Here is a 17278-nt window from a genome sequence, read left to right as displayed (position 1 = left end):
AAAAGTACATTGGGGACTGAACAGTGGTTGGCATAAACCTCTGGGCCCATATCCTTATTTGCAAATAACCCCATCAAACCCAGTAGGCCTGATTTGGAGTATGCCAGCATAGGATTAAGAATACTAATCTGAGATAGCCATGGTGGAAATTGAAGCAAGGTGGTCTTTCCTTAGTTAATCCAGGACATTTTTTCCTCTGGCTCAGCCCCCTGCCAGCATGCACCTCCCCAACAGATTGACTCCCCCAAGGAATGCAGCCCTCAATGGGAAAAGGTTACCCATCACGACATCACAACATGGAAGTAAGCATCCTTGCACTTGATGAAAGGAATACTGTGATATTCTTTCATCCCATCCTTGGCAGCCACTCATGCAGTCAGCTGCCAAGACAAGATGCCCCACCTGCTCTACATCTTTCATTGTGACAGTTTCCAGAGGGGTAGCTGCGTTTAGTCTGCAGCAAAAAAAATTAAAATTAAACAAGTCTTGTGGCATCATCTTAAAGACTTAACAGATTTATTGTGGCTTATGCCATAAAGGGTTATGTCATAATAAATCTGTTAACTGTTAAGGTACAACAAGACTTTTTATTTTTCATTTAAGAACATCACTTCTTTATTTTAAAGGAATGGGGAAGAGAGGATGTGTTTATTTTTTAAACCACTAAGTGAGAAACCTGTGACCCTCCAGCTGTTGTTGGACTCCGACAAAGCCACTTTTTAATAACATATAAAATAGTGAGGAAATTCCTCACCTGCCCTCATGAATTCTCCACCAGTGAACTCAAACTTCCCCACCAGTAAAGTGCCCTTCTCGGTTCACTCAGAGTGTCATCAGATTGTCACTATTTTGGCAGAGGGATTCAAGTGCATGCTCCTTAGGTCTGCACAATTAAAGTGGCTTAAAGTGTTCTGTTGTCCTAGCACAATAAACCCACTTCAAAAAAGAAATAAATTTTTTACAACTAGGAAAATTATGGGGAAATGCATTGAAAAGTGTAGGATGAATGAATGATGGAAGGTAACATGTATAATTGCCCTGCAAACAAATCAGAATGGATACTCAATGAAGACCGTAGTCAGAGGCAATATGCTTCTGAATACCAGCTGCTGGAAAACCACTGGAGTGGAGAGTGCTCTTGCGCTCAGGTTCAGCTTGCAGGCTTCCCATTGGGACATCTGGTTGGCCACTGTGAGAACAGGATACTGTGCCAGATAGGCCACTGGCCTGATCCAGCAGCCTCTTCTTATGTTCTTATGATCAGATATAATCTAACCTCTGTGTAAGCTTTGGGCAAGCAAATCTGGATGATTGCTCAATGAACAGGCTGACTTGAGGAACCCTCAGCTTCTTTCTCCAGCATGAAGACGTGGGTCCCTTTGCTTCTCTGACTCATCCTGTGCCCCTTCGCAGTAAACTTGAGTGCCCTTTCCACACTGCCCCTCAAAAATGTGTTCAGATCAGCACATTGACAGAGGAATGCAACCACAAGAATGCCCATTCAAATCAATGGTACTTAATGATAGGTATGCGGGAGAATATTCGCTAGATCAGATTTATTACTGGATTTTGACATAATCCGACAATCCACATTGTTTTCGGACTGGCATTGCTTGCTTACAGTGGGTTATGGCTGTCTTTGGCATGTTTTGTTTTTTTAATCAAGTCCAAATCTTGCATTACAGCAATACCTCAGTTAACAAAGTAGATGTGTTCCTGGATATTACTTCTTTAACAGAAACGTTGATACTAGAGGCAGGAATAACATGGAAATAATAGGGATAGGTTCCTACACCTGCTCATATATGGTGGGGGCAGCATCAACAGAGGCTTTAAAGGGTGCCTACCTGGCACCCACCCATTCCTCCTCTTTCCGCTCTTCTGAATGTATTGGATCCTTTCCTCCCCAGCCCTGGGAGAAAGCGAGAGATCTCTTTAATGTGAAGCAAAGACACAGCCTGGTCAGTTTCACCCTAGCAAAGCAAAGTTTATCCATAGCAAAGCAAAGCTGATCAGTTTCACCTTTAAAGAAGCCTTTGTTAAAAGCTTTGTTCCTGGAGGATTTCTTAACTGAAATATTACTGTGTGGTCTTCATAATCAGCTTTTCCTCTAAACTGATGCATTCTTAACTTAACTCAGTGGAACAAGTGCCTACAGCATAAGCATTTTTATTAGCATTTTCATTTCCAATTACATTATTTTTTTCGCTTAAAAAAACCCTGCAAATAGGCAATTGTACAAACAATCAGGAGCAAAAAAATGGCGGATTAGTACTGAAAGCTGGACTGTCGGAATTCAAACGGGTAGCAATCAGCTAGTGAACCCCATCTTTACTTAACGACCTATCAGAAAGCCTAGATGGGAGCTGTGAATGCCATTGAAAGAAATGCAAACTTGAATGTCAAACAGTGGTGAAAACCTGATGAGATGTTAACAGCCCACTTGAATAAACTTCTGTATTAGTAAGTGGACAGAAAACAATCTGGGACATTTCCTCATACCCGGGCTTTTGAACTAGTGCTAGAAGGGAGGAGAGGAGAGAGAGAATCTGACCCTGCCTTGCTAAATGCATAATTAATAAGAGTGTACTTTGAAGGTCAAAGGGAAGATAAGGAGATAGTTCATTTGCTTTCATATACTTTGGGGATTCTCATATATTGTCTGCATTTCTGGAATCCTTTGCAAAGCCCCCCCCTTCCTAATCTATGGATTATGGCATAGTCTGCTCTGTATGTCCATGTCTTCCTGCAACGCAAAGGTCTTGCCGCACCTTAATAAACAAGCAGCCCTAAAGGCCAACAGGGATATTTCCTGGAATGCAAGAGCCAGTCAGAGTGCAAGCAAGGACTTCTCTGCACTCCTCTTGGATCGGAAAGACAGGAAGGCCTAGCTTTGAACCTGAAGCCAAGAATACCTGGTTTTAAAATGAGGACAAATCACTCCCCCGCACACAAAAATTTGAATCACAGAATCAGAAGAAAGATATACCAACAATTTATTTATTATTTACTTATTGCATTTATATCCCGCCTTTTCCTGATGGAACTCAAGGTGGTGTACATGGTTCTCCCCCTCCTCATTTAATCCCCACAACAACCCGGTGAGGTAGGTTAGGCTGAGAGAGACATTGACTGGCCCAGGTCACCCAGTAAGCTCCATGGCTGAGTGGGGATTCAAACCCTGGCCCCCTAGTCCAACACTCTAACTGCTGTGCTGCACTGACTCTATGCAGGGGTCCTGTACAAAAAAGTCAGCCTGTAAGATCAGGGAAGAGCCGTACCAAAGTGGCAGAGCATCTGCCTTGCATGCAGAAGGTCCCAAATTCAATCCCTGGCATCTCCAGGCAGAGTTGGGAGAGACTCCCTGCCTGGAACCCTGGTGAGCTACTGCCCGTCAGTGTAGACAATACTGAACTGGATGGACTATTGAGTCTGACTCAGTTCAAGGCAGCTCCCTATATTCTTCAATTGTGGAGAGGATATAGAGGAAGGGGGGAAGTGCTCAAAGAATGGGACTGTTCCCATTGTTAGGGTGCCAGGGCTGATGGAGAGAGGATCCTTGTTTAATGTAAGTGCTAAATGTTTAATGTAAGTGCTAAATTCTTTTTCAACGCATGTAATGTTAAAATACATTTATCACAGTATTGTTTTATAATTTGTATTTTTATGAAAGTGTTATGGTTCCCTTTCGCATAGTTAAACGTGCCCCTTTGAGTTCATTTCCCCACCAGCAAAAATTCCTTTAAAAAAAACACACCACTGACTTCAACTCCTATCAGTCCCAGCCAGCATGGACAAAGGTTAAGAATGCTGGGGGCTGTAGTCCAACAACATCTGGAGGACCTGGAGTCTGACCACAAGATTAAAAAAAACCCCAACACTTTCATTCTATGGGTCCCAGCAGCAGCTCTTGCTGATGAGACATACTCGTTTGTTGGAGACGGACTTTACAGCACATTAAAAGCTATCTTATGTTGGCGAGGTCCAAAGGAGTAAAGATGTAGATACAAACAGCTCTACACTTGTAGAGGAAGGCAATGGTAAACCACCTCTGAATACCGCTTACCGTGAAAACCGTATTCATAGGGTCGGCGTAAGTCGGGATCGACTAGAAGGCAGTCCATTTCCATTTTACACTTGTGTAATTGCATAAAAGCAGAACCTTCAATTGGCTCCCCGCTCAAAAAAAAAGGGGGGGGGATGTTGCAGAAGGAATTGTTGGTACGGCACGCCCTCTGGTGACAGCAAACCACAACTGCAAGAAGCAGATAATGTTACTGCGACAAAAATGAAGAACCGACAGAAGAGACAGCTAACACAATATTTGCCTTTGAGTTACAGCTTCCCTGTGCGTTAAAAAAAACCAAAAACCTGGCATTGGAAACATTTTTAATGTAAGATTCAGCCATTAAGTCAGTTGCTCCAGCAAACATCTGGTAATTATCTGACCACATTTTATACATTAGCTGACAAAAAAAAGAACGAAAAGCCACCTGAAAGGTGCTATACAAATATCTAGGGTTATTAGGAAGCTAAGGAGTGGTAGCTTAGCAGAAGAGTGAAAGGGCCTTGGATGTGTGGAAGCTAGAGACACTCGTACAGTCCCACCCACACACCCCACACACAGAGCAAATGATGGCTATGCTCTGCCTCTCCAGCTGGAGGTGGTATGTTTCCGAATACCAGCTGCTGGAAACAGCAGGAGGGGAGCGTGCTCTTGCGCTCAGGTCCTGACTGCTGGTTTCCCAGAGGCATCTGGTTGGCCACTGTGAGAACAGGATGCGGGACTAGATGGGCCTCTTTGGCCTCATCCAGCAAGCTCTTCTTATGTTCAAAGATTGGTCTGGGAATGTCCCCCTGGGAGGATCAGGTAAAAATGCTTGCTGTTGTTGTCAAGGCTAATTGATAAAGAAGTGAGAACAATGCAGCCCACCTTTGAGGCCCCAGCAACAACGGGCTGCACCATCTTTGCTTGTGTGTGCGGGGGGACCTGAGTTGACCTGAGCTGAGTTCTAAGGAGTTGAGAGTGCAGGAAACACAGCTGAGGTCGAGTGTGAAGAGGCTGAGCCTTGAACAATTTTCTAGTTCTTCTCCTGTTCTGGATATCCATTAACTGTGTATTTTCAGTATGGTGGGGATGCCCATTGAATTCCATGTTCAGCCCCCTCTGAACACTCTTAGGATTTCTGGCTGAGTTGTAAAGCAGACCCATTTTGGCTCCTTGGATTGCAAGGCTTGGAAAGGCCTCTATCTGGAGATCTTGAAACAGATGCTTCCAGTCAGGGTTGACAGTACTGGGCTAGATGAACACCATGGTCTCTGACTCAGTATATTGTATTGCAGGGAATCCTTATATTCTAAGGCAGAGATGGAGAGCCTGGTGCCCTCCAGATGAAAGTTGGAGTCCAACTTTCATCAGCCTCAGTCAGCACAGCCCAGGGTCTGGGATGATGGGAGTTGTAGTCCAGCAACATCTGGAGGGCCAGAGGTTCCCATCCCTGGTCTTAGCTTTTCCTTTGAAAGCCCAGATATTTCCTGGTTGTCATCTTTGGTGTATGAAAACCAGGTGATTTTTTTTTAAATAAAAAATTGTGCCCCAACCAATTCAAATTTTGCAGAGTTACTCACAACCATAGAATGCCTGGTCCAACTCAAGGCAGGCTCTGTTCCTGAATATTATTCCCAAGTAGGAGAACATTAACCACCAACCATGGAAACGGTTCACACTGTTAAACAATGATGCTGATTTATTGAAATAATTTACAAAGATGTATGAAACCAGTGCCAACAGGATGAGGTTTCCAGAAGTCTCCCTCACTGGCCAGGCAAAGGCATCCTCTGGTGACAATCCTGATTCTAGTAGCATCTTCAAAGCATTATGCAAACACAAAGTTCTACTAGAAGATTTATTTTCTTCTCAAGGAGGAGTCACTATTTCTCAGGCTGATTCTCTTGCTCCAGCAACAGCAATTAACCACCTGTGTTTCCAAGAATGGTTTCAAAACCTGCTTTTAGTTGAGATAGATTTGCAACTAATAAGCAATAACAGGGATGGGGAACCTGTGGCTCTCAAGATGTTGCTGGAGTACAGCTTTCATCATCCCTGATCATTGGTTATGCTAGCTAGGGCCGATGGGAGTTGGAGTCCAACAACATTTGGAGGGCAACAGGTTCCCCTTCCTTCTGTTAGGAGCTTTAGCGAGGTGTACCCTTCTTTATCTTACAGTTCCGAGAAAGCAGTTCTTAGCACATTCCATATATCTTTCACTTATCTACTATATGCCATTACATAAAAAACTAGTCTTTCCCTAAAGAGGCTGAAGTTTGGATCAGTTATTTATTCCACTGGAAACAGAGCTTTTTCAGTGGTGGCTCCATATTTGTGGAACTCCTTCCCAAGGAGCCTACGTTTGGCCCAATCAGTGCTGGATTTGAACTGGGCTTTGAAAAGCTACTTATTCTGAGCTATGTTTAATTAAGATGCTGTGCTGAACTTTTTATATGACTTTTATTGCTGTTGTTTCTGAATCATTAGTTTTATATTGCTCCTTTTGGCCATTTAAATTAATTGCACACAAGTGCAGTGTGCCTGGCCTTTGGAATTTTTTAATTACTGTATTGATATGATTGTATTTAACTGGAATGATTTTTTTAAATTCTTTTTTATAGAAACCACCTTGGGAGACACTTGGTCTTAAAGGTGTCCTGTAAATATTTTAAATAGATGAATATAATTTTCACATCAACACTGTACATTTAAAACACTCTTATACAGGGGTGTAGTCGTCCAGGGACCTGGGAGGCCTTAGACACCTTTGTGGGAGCAGGGTCCCAGCAGGGTCACTATGTCTCCAGCATCTTTCTCATTGGAGCCAATCAGAGTGAAAGGAGGTGAGTCAGCAACTGAGAAGACTCTTCTCAGTAGCTAACACATTCCCCTTTCATGCTGATTGGCTCCTAAGGATGTCTGTAGCTGTGGGAGATGGCAGGGGCAGAAAGTGTGTGTGTGATGGTGCTTCAGCTTTTAATGATGTTCTATATGTGTGTGTTGGGAGCAGTAAGGCGAAATGCAAATGAATATGCCAAATTGTGTGTGTGTGTGTGTGTGTTGCAACCAACATCAGAAGATAGGCTCAGGAATTTCCATGCTTCTGTTTCCTCCTAAAACTAATAAGCTGTGCCCAAATGCAGACTGTGCCTTAGTATGACAAGCAAGAAGAGAAACTCAGCAAAGGAAGTCCCTTACCTTACAACATCTTGGTACATTTGCTCATGTACGTGCACAGAAAATAGTAGATCTAGCTGAAAGGCAACACATGGAGATTTGCATTGACCATTGCAAAGCATCAGTAAGGGAAAGTACTCTATACAACGTAAGAGGCTGAAAGCTCATTTTATGTGTAATCTTAGAAGGTTGCATAATCTTAGAAGGCTGCATAATCTTAGAAGGGGCATGGCTGCTCTTATACCACTTCAACAGTCATGGGTTCTCCCAAAGAGTCCTGGGAACTGAAGTTTTTTAAGAGTGCTGGGCAGTAGTGTAGTGGCAAATTCAGAAGTATAGGTCCCTTCATGACAGTCACACCACAACCCCTCACAGCCATGCCCCTTTTTCCACTTTCATCTCCCTGGCTCTCCCTGTCATCTTGCGAGGCCACACTGCAGCACAACAGATATCCCCAGGAGTCAAGTAGCATGAAAGGGGAGGCTGTGTGTCCTCTCCTTTCACTCTGGTTTGCTCCAATGGGCACGAAAGGACAAAGACTCTTCTCAGTGGCTAATATGCTCCCTTTTCATGCTGATTGGCTCATACATAAGGATCTGTCTTGGACCCTGCTTCCCAAAAAGTAACAGGTCTATGACCTCTCTGCAACCTCAGATGATTACACCCCTGGTGCTGGGAATTGTGGCTCTATGAGGGGTCAACACAGATCCCAGGATTCTTTGACAGAAGCCATGACTGCTAAAGTGGTATAACTGTGCTTTAAATATATGGGGTAGATGTGACCACTTACCCACTATCTGTCCAAGGAGCTCCAGGCAGTTCACATAATTCATCCCCTCCCACATTTTAGCCTCAGAACAACCCTGTGAGGTAGCTAACACCAAAACCCTATACATGTCTATTCAGAAATTACTCCCATTTAGCTTTAAAGGGGCATACTCTTACGAAAAAAGATCTAGGATTGCACCCTAAGGAGCCGTCACAAAAGGTAAGAGGCCAAGGTTCCCTCTGGCATCCCCAGGAAGTTAATCACTAAACATGGCTGTACCTGGGGAGACAGGCTGAGCAAACAAAGCAGTGCAGAGCTGGAAAACCAGGCTGTCCTCCTCAGCCAGACACAGGGTCGCAGAGAGAGACATGGTGGAAAGCCAGGTGCAGTGTGGTGTGTGTGTGTCCTTGAATAGAGGTAGTGGCTAATTCATGCTCCCCTGTAGCCAGTGGTGTAATGATAAATGCCAAAGCGCAGACCTCGTCTTATGGCAGCCCCCATCGCCATGCCCCTGCAACAAAAATGAATTTTTGACCAGAGCAGACATGACGGCCTCAGTGCCAAGCCAGCCTTCCCCACCCCCCTGAGCCTCCACACCCCTTTGCAAAACGTCCAGCTTGATGAAGAGTTCTGATTAACTCAGAAGCTTGCTCACTCTTTTGTGGCAGATGGGCTAGTTGTAATAAAGCCCTCTTGGATTTTTGCTTTTCAAAATAAAAGGGGCAGTTTTAACTCTTGGCCATACAGTCTAATGTCTGTAACCTACCCTTTCCTCTGCTCAGCTTATTTGGTGGGTTTCTCATTAAGAGAAGCTTATTTATTTGGCACGCAGAGGATCGGCAAATAGCACCCCAGGGGATGACATCATTGGCCCTGCTGTGAAATACGTGTGCCACTTTGGTTCCTGCCTGCCCCTGATCCACTATGGCCCCTGCCTGTAGCCTTCTGATACAGATGTTAAGGGAGAAGGCATCTGAAAAGCTAGGGGGCAGCCCTCCTCTGTAATTTAAGAACAGATGTGATCTAGACTGGGGACAGGCAGAAGGTGGATTGCAATCTACTGGCAGATCTCTGAGTGATTTGAAGGATTTCTGACTCAGAATTGTTTAACAATTATTCCTTCACCCAAATTATAGCCCTGATAGGAAGAACACAGGGGAGCCTTCCAAAGTTTTTGTGCAGAAGGACTGTGAGCAAAGTGCTGTTACTCCAGGAATAGCCAATGTGGTGCCCTCCAGATATTGCTGGACAACAATTTCCATCAGCCCTAGCCAGTGCAGCCAGTAGTGAGATATGATGGAAATTGTAGTCCAGCAACATCTGGAGGGCGCCACATTGGTTACCCTGCGTTCCTCACCTCAGAATTCTTTAATTCAGACATCCCTTTCCGGCGTTAAAGCAAGCCCCTGAAGGGTGGCAGCATGGATGAGCATGCTAACTCTGCACTCTGTTCTCTTGCTGGAGGAAGGAGTAGGGATCCTTTTGTAACTGTGCAGGCTCCCTGCATGTTTTCGAACCATGATTCACACACAGGGAGGACTTCAGATAATGTCTTTTGTACCTGGACCTTGATAGATCTGAGGCCAGAGTTCCAGTAAAAAAATCTCGGAAGCCTGAAGTCTGCTAAAGTCATAGATAAACCAGGCATTATTCCATGGTTTATCCTGGTCATGTTTCCATGTGCACTCTTAAGTTTACACCCAGAACATTGTTTTTCTGCAGGGATTGCAGTGGCCACACAGCTGCTACTAAGGTTCTGCAGGTCCTTTTTCCTGATTTAAAAAATTAAAGTTAAATGTACTGCTTGGAGAGCTGATTAAAAAACATGTGAGGACTATCTCACCCCACCCCCCGACCGATATCATTATTCCAACTAGGTGCTCATTTTCATAGCCGGGAGTTTCAAGTGCATCTTCAAGTCAGCTCAATTTGAAATACATTCTGTGATTAATTTGAGAGACCCAAGCAATTGTCCTTTTTTCTTTTTTTCTTTTTTGGTACATCAATCTGCTTCTTCCAACCAAGCCTCAATTACATCCGTAGAAAAAGCTCAAATGTCCCCATTCAATTTTCTGCCTTCTCCAGAAGGGGATTAGAAATGTGGTTATTCAAAAACAACCAAGGTTTCCAGTCCTGTATCTTTTCTTATGCTCAGCTCGTGCTTGCAAAGAATAGAAAATATATGTACAAAGGAGAGTTATGTGACACCTAAAAGGCTAACAGATCTATTACGCAATCAGCTTTTGCAGGCAGGAAGGAACCCACTTCATCAGATGCTCTAGTCCGGGGGTGGGAACCTGAGGCCCTGGAGAAGCTGGACTCCAACTCCCATCAGCCCCATCCAGCATACCCAATGGCCAGGGAAGATGGGAGTTGTAGTCCAGCAACATCTGAGGGCCACAGGTTCCTTATCCCTACTCTAGTCCACAAAAAACATATGCCTCAAGACCAAACCTAACTCCAGGTTGGAAGGGACCCTCAACAAAGTGGAGCATGCTTTAAAAAGGGGGAGGGGAGGGAACCATTTTGTTCCAAAACAATATATCAGAATAATTTGGGTCAAAAATAGAAAAAGAAGGAAGATGACAAAGAGCTTACAATAACGCTGCTACTTTGCATTGATATAACCTATTTTCAACCGTCCAAAGCACTTCACGTACATTATGTCAGTAATTCTTACAACTGCCTTGTACGGGGACGGTAGCATTCTTATCCCCATTTTGCAGATGCTGAAAATACAATGCCTTGCCAAAGGCCACCTAGTAGTCTTAAACTGTGGGACATTTTCAAACAAAAAAAGGCAGTTCTTGCTTGGGTTGCTTTCTATGGTGAATCTCAAACATCGCTTTAAGACAACCTGTTTACTGAGTGTTCTGTTTGATTTGTTTGTGAGGAGATCAGAAAACATTGGATCAAGCGTTATCCCACACATTTTCCCATCACTTTCCTTATTGGAAAAAGATGGATCTTTGGGGGAAGTGGTTTTGTTTTGGAAGTGCTTTAATCATGCAGCTTGATCTCGCTGGGATGTGATTGAATCCCACCCCAAAATAGCCACAGTCTGGAAATGCCCAAACTGACATAGGTCAGAATGCTCACTTGTATTGAAAATTCTTTTCCTCCTCATTCTCTTTCAACGCCGATTAGATAAATGTTCATCCAAAGTGTGTTCACAACTGCTCTAGACAATTTAAGTCTCCCTTATGAAAACACAGCTAACAGACGAAACATATTAGGAAATATTAAAAGGATTGGCACATTCCTTTACCAACTTACCCAGTCCTGTTCCTGTAGGCCAGACTCTAGCACAGGGATGTGGAATCTCTGGCCTTCTATATGTTGCTGGACTACAACTCCCAGCATTCCTGACTGGGGCTGATGGGAATTAGGAGTCCTACAACATCTGGAACAACAGGTCCTCCATGCCTGTTCTAGCCAGTGTGGTGTAGTGTCCAGAGTGCCTGACTAGGACTGGAAAGACTTGGGTTCAAATCCCCCACCCAGCTCTGAAGATCACTGGGTGGCATTTGGCCAATCACCCTCTCTTAGCCTGATCTACATCAGGCAGATCAAATGAAATAGATGGAAGGAGGAGGATGCAGACTTGGGGGATAAAGACATAATAAATAATAAATCCTAGAAGGGAAAAAACCAAGGATGAGAAACATAAACAGTTTTTAGATATTTAATACCTGTGCTAGGGCAGTGTATTAATACAACTAAATCGCAGCCACTGATGTACTGGGACTCTGGGGGAGAAAGACACGGTGTGTTTGTATATTTGGGGAGTGGGCAGAAGATAAGTTAACTGAAGGGGAAACTTGGGGGGGAAATCCCTAGAGAGCATATTTAGAGAAAGTGGATAGAGAGGGGTTTTTTAAACTCCTCTCTCACAGTACTAGTGATAGCAAGACTCCTCTGTAGACACGTGTTTCACATTCGTACATTCTACAAGTCTTGTGAATTAGGATCTTTTGACATTGGCAATAGTGCGTCTTGGCAGATTTACCCAGTAACTTGCACTCACACAGATCTTAAACATGGGGATATTTATGGAGCATAGACACACAGAATCAAAATATACACATTTAACACTTCAGTGGGGAATAGCTCAGTAACAGTACATATCTATTGACATCAGTGGGGCTAGTTCAGTAACAATATGCGTGAAGGAATTAGCCAAATAAACCTAATCATAACTAAACTCACATACACACTCAAAATACACACACAGGAAGGAGCAAGCACATAAGGAACAAGAGGAGAATGGGGGGGAGCTGAGTGCAGCACAACCGAGGAAGGCACACTAGCCTGCCCTTTCTCTCTCTCTGGGCTCACTTTGCAGACTAGGCCTCAGTCATGCGAGCTGGGCAGGGAGGGCCAGAGCATGGCTTCTGAAACACAATCATACACACACAGTCAAAGGTAGGCAGAGGGAGCATATGTGGAGACTACAATTTGTAAAGAAAGGACCTCCAGAAAACAGGACAGAGAGGAAGATATACCTTTCCCAGCTCTGATGGGCAATCTAGAAATCGAACTGGATAATGCCACGCAAGGAAACAGCAGATGCAGCTGGCAGGGGTCCTGAAATGACTTCTTGGATCTCTGCTTTGGCTAGCAAAGGTCCAGAGGAAAGCAGGAAAAGTAATGGAGCCCTGAAAAGAGCTGTTGAAGCAGTTTCAGCAAGCAGGGACTTGTGTTTCAGCAGGCAGAGGTACAGAGATAGTGAAGGAAGAGCAGGGGAGAGTCAGACCCCTGGGTTCTGGCTGGCTAAGTGGTTCAGCAGGTGATTTCAGGTACAGTGATATTCAGCAGGGTGAGTGACCAAGACCCAGAGACCAGTACAGTGATTCAGCAGGTGAGTTCATAGTGGAACTGCGCAACCAGAAACCAGAACATAAAGAGGCTGTAGGAGTCCCGTTTTTATACCTTTCTGGACAAAAGCCTCAAATACAGAACTGATTGGATCAGGCAGGTATCCTTCTTTAATTTCCATACCTATTATGAGTCAGGGTGATGGGCTTTTCTTTTGTGAAGATAGGTGGTGGCATTCACCTTTTAGCTAGCTTGATAAGATTTGAATAATGGGCTCCTCTCTCCAAACTTTCACAACTCCTTTTGGGATTGCATTGATTGGATTGCCAAAGGTCATGTCTTGTGCATAGACTGGCATCATCCTCTCTGTGGAAATGACAGACTTAACTCTTTCAGCTGCTTTTTAGGTCTCAAGCAGCATGTTTGTAAAATGAACCAAACTGAAGCCATTTTAAAAAGGATATAGGCTGTGCTGGAGTGGAGTGTCTCTCAGGTTTATAGGCTCGTAGCCAGCCTGCCAACGCTAGAACCAGGGGTCAGCCAATGAATCTGAATGTTGGAAGAATCACAGCAGACAAAAGGAAGAGTATATCATCACACAGGGCATAGTTGAACTGGAGAATTCACTACCAGAAGATGTTTTCATGGCCACCGACATGGACAGCTTTAAAAGGGGATTCGACTAATTCATGGAGGAGGAGGTTTTCAGTAGCTACTAGGGATGGGGTTTGCTGCCTAGTTCCAATTGTATTCTGATAGTCTGTTGTTCAATCTCGATCCAACTTTTTTTGTTCCTGCTTGTTTTCGCACTTGCTGATTCAATCTGCTGGCGTTTTTGGGGGGGGCGGGTTTGGTGATGAAAATAAATTATGTAATTTTTAACATAAATGCTTATGTAAATCCATGGAAGTTAATGGATAATAGTGATTGTAATTACAAAGATAATTACTTAAAATCGGGGAGGGGGGATTTGGGGGGGAAACCATGCCGATTATAGCCGTGGCCTGCCACAAGAAATCAGTGCCGGTCCGAAAAGACAGCGGACTGTTGAATTCAGTCAAAATCTGGTACTAATATTCTTCCCCATCCCTAGTGGCTACTTTTCATGATGGCTGCATCAGAGATAGTTTGCCAGTGAATATCAGTTGCTGGGGATCACAGGTGGGGAGAGTGCTGCTGAGGTCATTTCCTGCTTATGGGCTTCCACAAGGCATGTGGCTGGCCATTGTGAGAACAGGATGCTGGACTAGATAGGCCTTTGATCTGATCCAACAGGGCTCTTCTTATAACACACATGACAAAAGTGAGGAATATTGCCAAATGAGGAAGCACCTTTCATGGGGTGTGTCAAATGGGATGTTCGTTCTTTTTAATCCTGTTGTAGATGCTGCCTTTAGGAATGGGGCCTGTAGCTCAGTGGGAGAGCAGTTACTATGCATGCCGAAGATCTCTAGCCTCTCCATGTAGACCTAGGAAAGAGCCCTGCTCCAAAACCCTAGAGAGCTGCTGCCAGTCAGAGTAGGCAATATTGGACTAGAGGAACTAGTGGTAGAAAGCAATTTCCTACATACTTTCAGCCCACGTAGAGATTATTCTATAGAAGAGGCCACTTCATAAATCCACCATCTATTAGCTGTACAGAGCTCCTTGATAATCTGCACCCCTACAACAGAGATGTCCCATGCTCACCCCTATGCATGGTGCATTCATCAAGGACCAGATGCACTTGCTTAGCCCATCTAATCTCTGCAAAACCTCTATCTTCATGCATGCTTGTTCACCAGTTGTTTGGTTCCTGTCCAAATGCACTGCAGATATAACCCACTGTGAACTGGAATGGATTGTGCCATCTATACCACTTAATCCCCCCAAATGTGGTGTTGATGCAAAATCTACATCCACACCTCATCACATCTCAGAACAACCACTATGGACCACACTGAGAGCAGGAGAACAGGAAGCACCCATGTGGACACATCTCTAAATATTGGCCACCCAACTCCAGAGGGAGACAAGAGGGGACACCAGCTAAACTTTACTGCCTCCCCATTTATCTGAGCCGCTGCACTTCTGAGAGTCACCTTCTCAACAGGCAAATGGACAAAGTGGATCAGATTGTGCAATGATTCCCACAACGCAGAGTAGACAGGCAAGGTCAGCCCTGTCCCGACATCTATGGGTGAACTACGACTGCAAGAAACATGAGAGAAACCAATATCATAGCAGATAGGGAAGAATGGGTCAGAGTATTGCAAGGCTTGAAGGACATCAGAAGACCAATTCCTATTCCCTAACTGTCTCTCCCCTCCCCACTCTCCCATCTCATTTCTCCTGTGAGTCGAAGGGACCTTCCAATTCATTCCAGTTCTTCGCCTGGCTCTTCTTCCTGTTCCTCTCTGCCATTACAATGGCAGCAATTACTGTCACCAAGACTGTGATGGTGATAACCAGGACAGTGGCTGTCTCTGCAACACACAGCTGGCTGTCCACAGAAGTGAGGGGCAAGCCGGTTAATTGCCAGGGACTGGCGCAAGTGATGTTCTCATAGTCATCCACATGGAGATGCCGGACACTCATGATCTTGACAAAAACCCGCTGGAGGTCACAATCACAGGCCCATGGGTTGCCTGCGAGCTGGATGTGGGTGCTGATACTCCGAATATTCAGGAAGGTCTTAAATTTGAGGTGGATGAGCTGGTTGCCAGTCAGGGACAACAGGTTCATGCTATGCAGTGAAGTGAAAGCCTCCACTTCAATGGAGCTGATGTTATTGTTATGAAGCAACAGGATCTCCAGGTTCTGGAGCATGAAGAAGAAGCCGTTGTGGACGACCACAAGCATGTTAGACTGAAGGTAGAGGTGTCGGAGTCTGGACAGGCCCCGGAAAGTTCCTCTCTCAATCGAAGTCACCTGATTGTGGCTCAGGTCCAGCTTCTCCAAGCTTTCCAGATACTGCAGGCTTTCAAAACGCAAGGCTCCCAAATGGTTGTGGGCCACCTTGAGATCCTTCAAGGAAGTCAAGTCATCTGAGAAGTCATATGGCAGATGGACAAGGAGGTTGTGGCTGAGGTCCATCTTCTCCAGGGAGCTCAGGGCCTTGAAAACGTTGAGCCAGATCCTAGCAATGGAGTTGTGAGACAAGAGGAGAATCTTCAGAGACCACAAAGCATCAAAGCAGCCTCCCTCTAGCCCACTCAAGTTGTTGTGCCTCAGGTCCAGCATCCACGTGTTGTGAGGGACGCCATGAGGGATATGGGCCAAGTGCCGACTGTGGCAGTCCACGAAACTGGAGGATTCATAACAGAAGCACAGATGGGGACAAGCCTTGGAACCATGAGCCACAAGGACACATGAGAAAAGGATAGCCACAGAGAAGAGAGACATCTCCAAGAGGCCTGATGGAGAACTGACTTTTGCTGTGTGTCTCTGCAACGTCTGCAGCTGAACTGGTAGGGAATGGAGATCACTGCACCAAGCACTCCTCATTCGATCTGTTTGTCAGGGATGGGAGATGAGAGAGTCAGATTTCTTCAGAGGAATCCATAACAAAGAGCTCTTTGTCAAGTGATTAGCTAAGAGCTTCCTTGGAGTTTCGCCTTGGAGGACAACAGGCAACTTGAGCAAACCAGAGAGGATCAGAGAGGCCTGTAACTGGAGCAGCAGCAGTTTCTGCAAGATGCGTAAATCATATCTTTTGGTCTTTCTCTGCTTCCAGTTTCAGCTGCTTAGATCCTTGATAGCCTAACAGGATAGGAGGCTAGGCTCCCTCAGTTTTATCTCCTGGAGAGAGGCTCTAAATGAAGGAGAGGGAAAAGACAGCAATGACTGGCATATTTATAGTGGAAGGAACTAACGGCTGCTAGACTTTAATCTGTAATTGCTGTAGGGGTCTAAGCAGGCACAAAACACTTCTTCCTCCACACATTTTCTCTGTTTCAGCCTCCTACCCTTGCTAGACCTTGAATCAGGGTATTCCATACATCAAGCAGCAGCTTCACCAGCTAATGGTTAAGAAGATAGCCTCACAGTGTACTTCAGTGCCCTTTAATGTTGTTGATTAACTCTAATGCACTGAAAGAAGCAACAGCGGGTGCTTCTAGGTGGTGGTTTGTTCTGGGATGCATGGAAGAAGTCAATGGGGCTAGTAACATCTATTCAAACATTAGATGTAATTTTGTGATGTTTGAATGGCTATCAGTAAGGGGGCATGACTGAAAAAAATCCTTATCTATACAAGTCTCAGTGGTAGGTTTTTCTGGTGCACTAAAATTCATTATATATATAAAAATTAGCTAGCATTCATAAAACTTCATATAAAACAATCATATGTAACTAATTCCAAACGCGTTTCAACCATTTCTGGTCTTGTTCAGTGGGAGTAGTGAATTTTTATCATCAGCCGAGTGCTGTTATGCTCCTTTGGCATTCCTGGGTTATACAAACAATAAGTGCAACCTACACCTTTT

The 17278-nt window shown here is 44.6% G+C and overlaps 1 protein-coding gene across 1 annotated transcript; it reads right to left on the bottom strand.

The window, feature by feature from the left end:
• Positions 1–15134: 15134 nt before the first annotated feature.
• On the bottom strand, positions 15135–16298 carry LOC133368023 (slit homolog 2 protein-like). The gene has a single exon (XM_061592105.1). It carries the CDS (start codon positions 16296–16298, stop codon positions 15135–15137), a length of 1164 nt encoding a protein of 387 aa, XP_061448089.1.
• Positions 16299–17278: the final 980 nt, after the last annotated feature.

Source organism: Rhineura floridana, chromosome 11, assembly GCF_030035675.1.
Source record: "Rhineura floridana isolate rRhiFlo1 chromosome 11, rRhiFlo1.hap2, whole genome shotgun sequence".
NCBI classification, from domain to species: Eukaryota; Metazoa; Chordata; class Lepidosauria; order Squamata; family Rhineuridae; genus Rhineura; species Rhineura floridana.
The sequence above is the reverse complement of the archived record's forward strand: the minus strand, read 5'-3'. Positions and strand labels throughout refer to the sequence as shown.